Source organism: Molothrus aeneus, chromosome 1, assembly GCF_037042795.1.
Source record: "Molothrus aeneus isolate 106 chromosome 1, BPBGC_Maene_1.0, whole genome shotgun sequence".
NCBI classification, from domain to species: Eukaryota; Metazoa; Chordata; class Aves; order Passeriformes; family Icteridae; genus Molothrus; species Molothrus aeneus.
The window spans coordinates 151,451,865-151,465,156 of record NC_089646.1 but is presented as its reverse complement, the minus strand read 5'-3'; the positions used below and the strand labels follow the sequence as shown (position 1 = coordinate 151,465,156).

The following is a 13,292-nucleotide window of genomic DNA, read 5'->3' as shown; positions in this document are numbered from 1 at the left end:
TGGCTAACACGCCCATCTGTCCCAGCTTTTACAAATCAGGGGGAAAAAAAAAATTCCTTTTTACTACCTAAAAAAAGCTATTAGTCTGTTACATTTGATATCCCTGATGTTGCTGGAGTCACCCAGGAGGTATAAACATATGCATGAGCACACCCAGGCTCCTGCAGCCTGTCCTCTGCGGGTACTGTGGTTCTGCTCCTGCTAACGTGCAAACCGTGGATTTTAATAACACAATTTATTCTCTATTGTAAGCAAAAGCTTAGGAGGGAAAACTTAAAGGGATGAAGGCGCTGCAACGAGGACGGCTCTTGATGTGCCAGAATAAATCACATCAGGGTGCTTGGTAAGCACCAGAAATCTCTTGCCTGGGGTGAATTGTGAGACTTCAGTAGTAAAATGAGGCATTAATAGAGCTCAGCCACACTCCTTTCTTTCCTTTGCCTGCTCACTTCTCAGCAACTTTTTGTGCTGCTGCTCCTTTCAAACACAGCCTTGTTATCATTTTGAAAGCCCAGGTTTATGGGTTTGTATTTGTTTTCTACTACAGAATGCATCATTTAAGGCTAATAAATTAAACATACGGCAGAGGCAGAGGGAGAAAAATTAGTTACAAGCATCTGCAGCAGTCTCGCAGTTTATTTGTCTCCGAAAGGCGCTGCTGCCATGGAGACAGGATTTCAGAGTTTGCTTCGCTCCAGGTTGCTCTGCAGAATCTTAGAACCATAAAATCACTGAGGTTGAAAAGACCTCAAGGATCATCGAGTCCAGCCAGGTCCACCACTACACCATGACCCTAAATGTCACTTCTTCATGGGTTTTTGAGCGCTTCCAGGGATGGTGATTCCACCACTTCCCTGGGCAGCCTGTTCCAATGCTTGGCCATCCTTTCAGTGATACAATTTCCCCTAATATGCCATCTAAATCTTCCCTGGTGCAACTAGAGCTGATTCCTCTTGCTCTATTACCTAGGAGCAGAGCCTGGCCTCTCTGGCTGCACCCTCCTCTCAGGGAGCTGTGGAGGGTGAGAAGGTCCCTTCTGATCCTCCTTTCTCCAGGCTGAGCCTCCACAGCTCCCTCAACCACTCCAGGTGCTCCAGAGCCTTCCCCAGCTCCACTGCCATCTCTGGACATTTTCCAGCACCTCAATGACTTTCTTGTAGAGAGGACACCAAAATTGGAGGTGTGGCCTCAGCAGTGCCCAGCACAGAGGGACAATCTCTGCCCTGGTCCTGCTGATCCAGCCAGGATTCCCATGGCTGGTATCACGTGCCAACAGAACACATCCAACACAAAGGGAGACAGAGAGAGAAAAGTAGAAAGCAAGAAACAGACCCAACCCCAGGAGAAACCACTCCTGGAGCACCCTCTGACACCTGAACTTGATTCCTCTATTTACAGGTGTGCTGGGCAGGAGGCTCAAATTATCGATGCATATTTTTAACCATTTCAGCCCTTCTTGAAACCTCTGGAAGGGTTCCAAGCACCTTCTGCCAAGCCTCCTGAGGAGCAGCAGCCCCTCCTGCAGCCTGGCCCTTCTCTGCTCCGCAGCCCCCAGATCCTCACCCCATCCGAGACACAAGAAGCGCTTGCGGATGATGCGGTTCCGTAACCGGCCCGTCACGGCCATGTAGGACTGCCAGGCCTCGGTCAACACCCAGCAGAAAGAGGAGAGGAAGAAGAAGTGCAAGAAAGCCGCCACCAGCGTGCAGATCACCTGCAGAGAGGAGGAAAGGAGGACACGTGAGAGGAGCAGCAGGCAGAGAGAGCAGCAGGGAGCAGAGAGGAAGGAGTGGGGAGACGATTCCAAACCGGGCTCTGGAAGGAAAAGTCATGGAAGTACTGCCTTAGAGGGGGCAGGGTCCTCCAAAAGCTTTGACTCAGCAAAGATCAAAGCCTTAAATTTAAGTACTATGTGGAAATCATCTGCTCTTAAGCATAAGCTTTAGGATAAAGCCATGGTTAACACTTTAGAAGAATTGTGGAATTATAGAATTGTTTGAGTGGGGAGGGATCTTAAAGATCATTTAATCACAACCTCCCCAAAACAGGCAGGGACACTTTCCACTGGAAGTCTGAGCACACATCCCATCCTGGTGCTTTCTTGGCTTCAGCAGAATATATTTAATTTCCAAAACATCCAAACTACTGCTATGATCCTTACAAGGCAGGGGGGATGGAGTAGTTAGTAAACAGTGCACTAATCTCAGCTCAAAAGGTTTGTAAAGCACCACGTCTCTGGCAGCCCAGCCATGGAAATGAAATCTGAGGAAGGTAATTTGGATGGTGCCCCTGCCAGAACAACAGGGCTGAGTGAAAGAGTTAAGCTGTGAGAGCTGGGTGAAACCACGGCTGCCAGGGGCTGGGAAAGGACTGCAAACATGAGGGCACAGTTGTCCAAGAGCACATAACTACAAGCAGACAGCAGACAAAAAAAAAAAGAAAAAAAAAAAAAGAAAAAAAAAAGAAACTCCCCCCTAGATTAGAAGGAATTTCATAATGGTGAACTCTACTACTTGATGGGGAAATCTCACAGGGGAAATGCAGGCAGCTTAAGCCATTTAAAATTAAACTGGGGAAAGAACTGGCAAATGCATTATGAAGAACAATCCCAGAGTGCCAGGGAGATGGACTGGAAAGCTGACAAGCTCGTCTTTGTTTTAACTCAGCAAGGCCAAATCTTTCACTGGTGCAAATTGGTGCCGCTCTGTTTCACTCAGCCAGTTTTCCCCCCATCTGGGAGCTGAAAACTGTGAATCAATGTACTCGAGAAGAAAGTGATGGGAAGAAACTCCAGTGGCTCCTGAGGAGAAGGGAGAGCAAATAGATTTTAAAAGTGACTATGGATGGAAAAAAATATATGGCTTCAGGCATTTGGGGGAGGTTTATAATCAAGAATTTCTTTGCTTTGAGTTATATGGGGAAACATGGACTTGGTTTTACGGTCAATGAACCTTTCTCTTTTTCCTCTTTTTTCAACCACCAGCATCTTTCAAGCCAGAGCTCTCATGCACAGAGTGGCTTTTATCATGATTTTATCAGATTGCTCTCTATTCATCCACTGGCACCACCCGACGTTATCAGAGGCTGTGAACAAAAGCAAGACCATGTGTTCTCTGAGATAGGAACTGTCTTTTTTTGTTCCAGATTTGCATTTGACACCAAATCCCTCCATATTCTGCTTAAAAGTGGATTTGGGATGTCAGTTCAGTACAAAAACCACAGCTCAATATGATAATGTCCAGTAATTTTCACATTTTACAAGAATTCTAAAAAAAGGTCATTCTTATCCATCAGCTAACAAACCCTTTAGGAAACAGCTACAAACAGAGGATGCTTTCTCAAATGGATTTCAAGAGATTGCTATTTTATAACCCTTTTTTTTTTTGACTGATATCAGGTACAACACTGCTCACATTGCCTTTTTGATTTTGTTTCAAACCAACACAGCTCTTCCTTGTAAAGGGGAGAGAAAAGCATTGCTTTACAATTTTATACAATTTTACACAGAGATACATTTGGGTTTTTTTTTTTCTCAAATGAGGAGCTTTGACAGAAAGGGAAGAAGAGAGGAGGGGAAGACAAGAGAAATATGCACATTTCAGATGGACCAGGATGAACTCATCGCCTCAAACGAACTTGGCCAACTGATAGGCAGGCAAATATTTGCTTCTGCAACCTCTGCTGCAGGTTTTCCCTTCCTTGTGGGGAAAACCAAACATCCCCATGAAGGGCTAAGCACAGGGATATGATGTCCCAAGATCCAGCAGAGCCTGTCAGTCTGTCAAGGCCATTAGTCCTTGTTTTCCTTTAAGAGGAGAAATCTGTTCCCTTCCAGCACAAGCCTTGGAGACACGGCCACTTCCTGCAGCATCCCTTCCCTTTGTATTCCCGGATTGCTGACTGTAGTTTTTTTTTTTAGCCTTTTCCCAGGCCTTTCATCTTCAAAAAGCTTAGCAAATCCAGGCATGGAATCTCGCCTTTGAGGTTACACGGATGGAAATCCAGGGAGAATTTGACATTTCCAGGGACGCTGATACCGCAGAAACCTCCCGGAGAAGCCTCAATTATAAATCACCAACATTTTAAGGCGCTCTATTATCGATAATTGAATGTGAATAAAATCTTAATTTACACTCCTTCGTCTCTCCTCTGTATAGTTTTCTCTCTCTGTTGCCTGCCAGAGACTGTTTACTAGATGGCTGAGAGGAAATCCAAGAATAACCTTTCTATTTCTGGGGTTTCATGCATATGGATGTGCAAAGAGCTAATCTGCCTCCTGCCATCACTGCCGGGAGCTTCAAATCCCCACCAACAGCTCCCAACAGTGAACTCCCAGAGTCACGGGACAAAAAATCCACCAGGGAGAACCTGGGTTCATAACTGTGCTCTGGAGGAGGCGGGAGAGGAGGAACACATCCAGCTCCTGTCCTGAGGTGAAGAAGAACCACCAAAGAGGAGGTCCAGCCGTGGTTTGTCCTGTTGAGCATCCCTCAGTGCTTCATCCCACAGAAAGAAGCTCCCAGCACACGTTTGGTGTGGCAGAAAACACAACCAAGGAAAGCAGGAACTTGGGTCTTCCTCTCTCCACCGCCTGCCAACCATGGAAGATAACTCTGCTTTAGGAAGGGATTTTCTGAAGGGCACTTTGTGGCAGGAGCAGGGCTGGCTGCTTGTTTCCACACTTCTCTGCACACACAGGGCTCCAGCAGCTGGAATGCTTTTCCTAAAACAACCTAACCCAAAGGGCCTTCCATAGAAATTAATCCCTGATTCACTAAATACTTCAGCTTCTCTGCAAGAATCATAAAATCATGGAATGTGTTGAGTTTTGGGAGGCACCTTAAAAACCATCTCATTCCAACCCCCTGCCATGGGCAGGAAGATTTTCTCTTTGCTCAAAGCTCTGTCCAACCTTGCTTTGAACACTTCCAGTGCTGGGGCACTCACAATTTCTCTAGGCAACCTGTTCCAGTGCCTCACCACCCTCACAGGGAAGATTTTATTCCTGATATGCTTCTAAAAGTGACACCATGCTCATGCTGCCAAAGCAGGGGCTCAAAAAACCCATCTGGTCACTGGTTCCTGTTAAGCAATAACTAATTTTTCACTTCTGATTGTGATTTTGGCAGCAGGAAGAGTGGAGGGGGCGTCTTGATTCACGTTTTTTGGCTCAACAGAGCTATGATGGTCAGAGCATTTGGGAAGAGGGAAAAATTTACAAGAGGAAAATTCTAATGGTGAGCTCTGATTTGTCATGCCAGACATCAACAGGGAACCTGAAAGTGTTTGAGCTGGAAAAAAATCATGGAGGCAACACACGCCTCTCCAGCTGGGTCTATGGGAAGAGAGCAACCAGTGCTCATGGCTTGGAAAACCACACTGGGTCTTGCCTGGGCTGCTGGAGTCACTCTGGGATCTGCTCCGAGTCCCTCGAGGCCCTGCAGTGCTCACGGTGCATCTGGCAATCCTTCCCATCCCCAAAAAAAGGTTGGACAGTTTTGTGCCTGTGTTCATTAACATCTGCCAAGCACTTTCAGCTCAGAGTATAAAAACTGCCGGAGAAATAAATGTAAAGCTGAGAGGTTGTTTGTTTGGAGGTTTTTTTAAAGCCTTTTCTCAATCTGTCTTTGTAATTTTTTTGAAAATAAAATGGTTAAAGCCTTGCAAATCACCACGCTTCTTCACCGTGCCATGTGCCACCTACTCTAGGCAGATATTCAAAAATATCACATTGGTTTTAATCAAAGCCCTGAGGATGCTGACAAATTATCAAAGAGAGAGCGAGAGAGAAAATTGAAATCTGCCATTTAGCCGTGTCTTTGACATGTCGCTAATTAACAGATGGAGGAAAAAATGAGGAAGCGCTGCCTGAATGGATCATTTCAGTGCTAAATCAGGGGGAAAGCAAACAAATAAACAAAGCCCCAGTGGATCCCTTACCTTATTCCGGGTCTGGGTCTGTCCGATGAGGATGAGGGCGTTGGAGGAGATGATGGAGAGGCAGAAGTTGATGAGGATGACAGAGCGCTCCGAGCGGATGTACCTGCAGCAAGAGAAGAGGGGAGGGAGACCCACCCTGTCACAGCCTGCCCGGGGTGACCTCTGGAAAGCAGCAATCCAGGCCAGGCTCTACAGAATTGCCAATTTCCTGAAGATTTTATGTGCTGAACAGACAAGAACGAGGGGGAAAGGGAAGGGGAGAAGATGTCTCCATCATCCCCATCAATGCTGGAGTTAGGAGCCAACAAACGAGGGGCCAGCCTAGTCTGAGCCCCTCCTAAAAACAGTAGAGTGCTGCAAATCTTCTTCAGCTCTGCCTACTTGAAACAGGGGCTTGAAAAGGAGCTTGAAAGAAAGCAAACAGGCAACACACGGAAAAGATTCCCAACCAAGAGCCACAGGCATGCTGGCGATGGAAGCAGATTACAAACACATGCACCTTGACAACAAAGTGTGTGTGTGATTCAGCATTCCACTTCCTTCAGCCTAACAACCCCTCCTGGGGTGAGAAGCATTGAAAAGCATTTCTGGCTTTTATTTTTTTTTTTTAATTTTTTTTTTCTATTTTTTTTTTTACCACTTCTCCAAACTAGGCCAAATACGTAACTGCAGCTGTGGGTTTGGGACATCAGGGACAGCAGTTTGGGAGCTGTTGCTGCCTTCAGCACCTTGCAGGAGGCAGCTATTTGTCATTTCTGATTTGCAGCACAGCACCAGGCTCGCTGCCGAGGTAAGTGTACCACAATTAATTCAAACCACTGGCCAGGGAGGGAAATTTCTTTGAAGGCACTTTTATGTACCCGATAAAACGAAAAGGGAACTGCAAAGGTGCAAGTCCTCAAGGATTGACTCAAGATCTGACCACACCAATGTTCACACACGTGAATTATCTCAAAGATGCTGCAAGTGCCCTGCCTGAATGCAAGATGAGTGAAGAGGAGATGCTGATGCTTATATAAATTAGAAACAGATGTATTAATCAACCAGCTCATCCCTGGAGGCTAATGCAGGATTATTTCCTATATTCCAGCACATCAACTATTTATGTTGGGAATTTAATTTCATTAATTAATTTTAGCCAGAGTGAGTTGGTCGTGCCTTGGCTGCAGAGTTTTGAGTTTCTGATGAGGAGGGCAGGATGGGTTTACTGCACACGTGTGCTCTGCCAAGGGTAAATCTGTGCTTTAGACCTAATGAAGGCTGTAAGTTTTGATTTTTCAACTTCCCCTTGAGCTGTATCTTCAGTGTATGGTAAAGGTATGCTTTCCTGGATGAAAAAGAAAAAAAAGCAAAGGTAGCATGAACTCCTACTTAATCTGTTGGAAATCTGGTTTATAGGAAGTTCTCCCTGAAACACTCCCAGCCCCAGAACAGGCTGGAAAATGTAGGATCCCTCCTCAGCAAGAAACTGGGTTGACAGGCTGCAAAATGAACTTCTGGTTCCTTCCACAGCCAAGCTGAGCCCAAATTTTGTGATCTCTCTGGGCTCCATACAGCGCTGGGCACCACCTGAACCCTGCTCCATTTGTGACTGGAGACCTCAATCTTTTCATGCTTCGACTGTGTGAAGTAAAACCTCAAATCTCCAGTCAGGAGCTTCTACAGGGCAGAAACAGAGATTTGGACTCTGTCCTGGTGGGAGGGAGATGTGATAAATCTGTGTAGCAACACTATGACCCCACTGCTATTAACATGAACTTCTGAAGTCTCCACTGGTCAGAAAAAGGTAAGAAATGAGTTGACCATTAATCTGCATTTTAATGTAAGGGGAGATAATCCAGCTGTCTAAAGACCTCTTCCCCCTTAAGCCCCCTTAAACCAACTCTCCTTTTTCCCTGCTTCCCTTCACACCCTGAGAATTTATCTTGTTCTCCATATCCCTGAACCTCCAAATAACAAGATGTGGGTTGGCAATGAAAAGAATCAGAATAATTTAGGTTGGGGAAAAAAAAAACAACCTCTCAAGTTCCCAGTCCAATCCTATGCCCAAAAAAAGGACTGATTTCAAAGTCAGATCAGGTTTCTCAGGGTCTCATCTGACTGAGATTTGAAAATCACCAGGAACAGGAATGCTACCACCTCTCTTGGCTGACTTATTACAGCACTAAACTGCTTAACTTAACTGCTCTCCTGGTGAAGGATTATTTTGCTTTATATCCAGCTGGGTCTTTTCCTGCTGCAGCTGGTGCCTCTAGACCTTTCCCTGCCTACCTCTGAAAGTTGTTTGGCTTCTCCATGACTGCTTTTTAACAGCCTCCTCTTCTCCATGTTTGTTCCCTTTTCCTCCTCTGGCATTCTCCAGCTCCCTCAGCATCCACTGGACTTGCTGGGATGTGCTGGTATCTCTGCTATTGGGGGGATCCAACACTGGGCAGCTTCTCCAGGTGTGGCCTCAGGAGTGTCCAGGTTGTTAAAGAAGACATTAAACAATGCTGACCACTCTACCAACCCTGACCAGCTGTTGATTAGCCTCAAACCTTTCCCCACTACCCTCAAATCCTGCAGGAATATCATCCAGATATAAATCCACCAATCCAGTGCATAATTCCATGATCATGGATACAAAAATGCATTTGGAGACTGTGTAAATGGCCTTGGTAATGTCAAAATCCACACCAGCTGCTTCTCCCCACTGTCCATGTAAGCAGTCATCCCATCCCAAAAGGAAAACAGGGCAGCCAGGCACAACCTGTCCTCCACAAACCCTCACTGTCTATTCCCAATCTCTTCCCTGTCCATCATTTTGCCTGGAAATAACCTTTAGAGCTACTTGCTCTTTCATCATCCCAGGGGCCATGTAGGCTGACTGGTCAGTTGTTCTCTGGATCCTCCTCCTTGCCCTTTCTAAAGGTGGGGGTAACATTTGCCTTCAGGAAGCCCCCCAGGTGACGGAGAGTGGCTCCACAGTCACACCAAACATCTCCCTCAATGCATCCCATGGATTTGCAAACACCCAGATACCTTAAACAGTCCTTGTCTCTCTTTCCCTTGGCAGTGGGGAGCATTTTCACCTCTGGATTCTGCCTCTGTGGAGGAATTTGGGTGTCTGGGAGCAAGCCTCGCCAGCAGAACATGCCAAAAAGGCACTGGGCACCTTCACCTCAAACTCCTTATCCACTTAGGCTATTTTTCCCACTCAACACCATTTCCTGGGAAAACCTTTGATGCTGACATACCTCTAGAACCCATTCCTAAAGCCTTTCACATCCCTGACCACTTTCAAACTCAGCTGAGCTCTGACCATTCTAATTCAATCCCGCATTCCTGGGCAATTCTTCCAGAGTCCTCCTTGGTAGCCTGACCTGGATTCCAAACATCTCCTTGTTAAGTTTCTGCTCAGTCAGAATGTTAAGAAGACCTCCTGCCATGCTTGCTTTTTTTTCCTTCCATTTCCTCTTCTCCAGCACAGGATGCTCCACAAAAAGAAATCAGCATTCCCCTCCAGACCCTCTGGCCAAAGAAATCAGGAATTTGTATCAGAGGGGGAAAAAAACCATAGAACTTGATGGGTTTTGCCCAAAACCACATCTGCAGCAAAGACCGAGCTACCCCAGGGTGTTGCCTTGCTACACCTCTACTGATACATGGATTCTGTCTATTTATCAAAATATGCTATACTCAGCCACAAAACTGGGGGAAACTCACTGCTAACTTAGGGAACTTCTGCTCCAGCCTGTGTCCTACAATCACAGAATATCCTGAGTAGGAAGGGACCCACAAGGATCAGCAAACCCAACCCCTGGCCCTGCACAGGACACACCAACAATCCCACCCTGTGCCTGAGAGTGTGTCCAAACACTTCTGGAGCTCTGGCATATTTGGTGCTGTGACAATTCCCAGGGGAGCCTGTTTCAGGGCTAAACCACCCTCTGAATTAAGAAATATTTCCTGATACCCAACCCAACCCTCCTGACACAGCTCCAGCCATTCCCTCAGGTCCTGTCACTGGTCACTAGTGAGGATCCCCACATGGTGTGAGAAGCCCTGCACCAGCTGAGACAGATGGAAAAGGTGGGAAAAGCCCACAGTCTGTTTCTCTGCCCCATTAGACTCCTCTCCTCTCCACAAACACTGAGTCACCGCTGCTTTCTCACCGTGTGTACACGCATCCCTCTCCACACAGCCACTTACTCATCCCTGCCACCTCCCACCAGGGCCAGGAGTGCCTCAGCATCCCCAGCATAGGCAGAGCTCCTGGGTTTAAAGCAAGCCTTAACAGCCCCTTGAGAACTCATTGACAGCCACTCAATCAATCCTCGGGAGTGAGAAAATCCGGGGCTGTTCTCTTGCAGTGATGCAGCACTCACCCAGCTGCTGCCAGGGACAGAGCTCTGCCCTGCCCCACATGCTGATGGGCTGGTGGATGAGCTGCTCAATAGCAGGGATCGATCCCATGCTATGGAAAGGTCACTGACTCCAGAGGCTGTAGAGCTGCAATGAGTTCAGGGATGGAAAACACATCGGGGCACTCCTGAAATGCCAGTGTGTCAAGGAGCTGCTTGAAAAGAGGTGTCATTTCACCTGCTCTGACCCCTGAGTGGTTGGGTTTTCCCCCCAGTTTTTCATTTCTACACCAGTTTTCAATTGTTTTTCTCAATTCCCCCTCTTTTCCCACACGGGTGGAGGAGCACGTGGCCCACACACAGATTGTGCCTCCAGCTGTGACCCAGGACAGGCAGTGCAGAGACAGAACAGGGTCACTCCACTTCTGTGGCCCACTGTGTCACTGACCCCTCTGTCGAGCCTGCTAATAAGACCAGAGATGCACCATCTGCAGCAGGGATTTTTTGCAGCCATCTGTCTGCTGGAAACTGGAGTGAGGCCACCAACAGGCCACCAACAGCCCTCGAACAGAAACAACTTCCAGTTTCCAACGGGGCCGTGCCAAGTTGGCCGTGTCTGAAGTGATCACTTGCCTCAGAAAAGCTCGTGCCATTCATGCCAGTGGCTGAGTAGGTGCCACCAAGGAGCAGCCTTTATTTGGGGGTTTTGAATGGGGAGTGAAGGGGAAATTAATTTCCTCCCTGATATGTAGCTGGGATCACCTCCCTGTTACTCTCGCCCCTCTTTTCTTCGCCGTGTTCCTCTCCCTCTTTCTCTCCCTCCCTTCTTTTCTGGTTCCCATTTACACAAACAAACCCTTGCTGGGCAAAATTCTGGGAAAGCTTCCAGATTGTCAGCCTGAGCGAGCTTATTCATCAGAAGTGTTTCATACTCAAGCTGGGTCTATGGATGCATGCTCCAAATGCCTTTGTCCAGAGTTCTGAATGGGAAATTTTCCGGCCAAAGCTCCACAAAACAGCTGAGCTCTGGTGAGTGCTCTCCACACAAGATCAGGCAGCCAGGACATGAGGAGTTTCTCTCCAGCACGGTGGAAAAGAACCACTTTGATGCTGCTCCTGTGTTTTGGAGACAATAATACTGCTGATTCCATTTCTAAGCACTCCTCCAGCTGCTGTCTATCAGAATATACAACATTTAGGGCAAAACAAAGTGGGAGCCAGGAGATAATGTTGAATACAAAGTTCCTGAGGCCATTAATAGGAAAGCACATTCACGTCCAGCAGCTATGCCTAAAATAAAAAGGACACACAGAGCGCTCAGGGCTCAGCCACGGGAATGCTGTGAAGTTTGGAAAACATGAAAACATGATCTACAGAGAAGAAATGGAACAAACTCAGCGCACCAAAGAGAAATTCTAGAGATCATTCATTCATGCTTTACAAATATTTACACAGAGAGACTCAGGATAGAGAGCCCTTCAATCAAGATATAGCTGGTCTCAGGATCACTTGGAAATGCATGTCCATCCTTGGCTAGCTCAGAAATACCCATTCAAGCCTCCCTTAAACGTGTCCTCCCATTCCTGCTGATCGTTTTGGCCATAGGCATAAGGCAAAGAGTGGAATGAGAAATTAAACAGAACATATTTGAAACAGGTCAGGCAATTTACTGTCCTCAATAACAGTAAATATTGGAAGGGTAGGGAGGGGAGCACAGTCCTGGAAAAAAATACATCAAGTTATTCCAAATGGCTCTGGCATGCTCCAAACGGATTTAGCCTCATGTCTGAGCTTGGGCTACAGATCCTGACCCTGTTTCTGATAGGAAAGAGAGGGTGAGGCTCGAACGCTTGCTCTTTAATCTTCTATCCTAACTTTCCACTTGATCCTGACACCAGTGACCCCAGTAAGTCACCTACCGGCGCTGCTCAGTGCCGCCCAGCCTGAGGAAAAGCAGGAGAGGACAAGGACTTGAGCACATCCAATGATACCCCAGGCACGGAAAAACCTGAGTTCTAGATAAATGTTATCATTATCAGTCTTCAGCTGCCAAAATTAACCAGCCACTATGTACTGTCACAGTATCAACAAAAAAAAAAAAAAAAAAGCATTTTTGCTCAGTTTTTACTCTCTTGTTTTCTTCCTCTATCAAAGTGCAGAAAAAAGTTAGTTCAATCTCTAAATGGAATTTACCCTTTCCTTCCTGCTGAGAAGAAGCACTGCACAAAGTAAGAGCCTCACACTGATCCCTTCTCCCAAAAGGATCACCCAACTGTACTCCCTGCAGCCACTCCATTTAGATTTCACAGATATTCACCTGGTTCTGATTTGTCTTTGCTTGGCCTCGAGCCATGTGTTTGCCATGGATTTAGGAGAGACATGGATCTCAGAGGATAAACTCAGACCTTGTTCAAGGCAATACAGGGAGAAAATCCCTTGCACAACTCGGGTCCTCCAGCTTAGAGTCACCAGAGTGTATCTAACAGGGGCATGGGCCAATTGTTCATTAAAGCTTTGCTTCAAAATCCCTTCAGCCTCCATAAATGACACAATTTTAGGTTCCACCCGACCTGTGTACAGGAGCTGTCAGCAATGGGATGTACTGAGGGATCCCATATGCACCTGAAGCTGAAGGCAAAAAGTAGCTAAAAGGTTGGGGAGTTATTTAGATGATTTAAGGTTTAACATCCTTAGGCTCCTTAAAAGTCCTGCCAGATCTTCAGGCCAGATGTTTTCATGGCAGGTCACAGAGGTTTGGATGTTCCCAAAGAATTCCCTTGCAGCAGCATCTGCCTGCCAAGAGGCCGTGTGTGTCCACCTCGCCTCTGACAAGGTTTCCTGGGGTACACAAAGGCATCGAAACCAGCACGAGGCTTTTTGGAAATGGAACAATGTCCCTACATGAGGGCATGGCACTAATTTCACTCTGCTAATTTCTCTGGCACTGAAAGGAGAGAATAATGCCAGCTAAGCCACCAGGATGACTTTCTGCAGGGCCCACTCATTCCC

At 46.7% G+C, this 13,292-nt stretch overlaps 1 protein-coding gene across 10 annotated transcripts in view; it reads right to left on the bottom strand.

Moving 5' to 3' along the window:
• Positions 1-13,292, bottom strand: part of ADGRB1 (adhesion G protein-coupled receptor B1) — a 288,586-nt gene that overhangs the window by 54,050 nt on the left and 221,244 nt on the right. For 5 of the 10 annotated variants that reach the window (XM_066566903.1, XM_066566919.1, XM_066566910.1 and 2 more), the window contains 3 exons: positions 12,203-12,298; positions 5,941-6,043; positions 1,564-1,714 (listed from right to left, as the gene is read on the bottom strand). In XM_066566903.1, coding sequence (XP_066423000.1) covers positions 1,564-1,714; positions 5,941-6,043; positions 12,203-12,298 — 350 coding nt within the window. The remainder of the gene's footprint in view (positions 1-1,563; positions 1,715-5,940; positions 6,044-12,202; positions 12,299-13,292) is intronic. The other 5 variants (XM_066566927.1, XM_066566941.1, XM_066566954.1 and 2 more) reach the window with 1 other exon arrangement.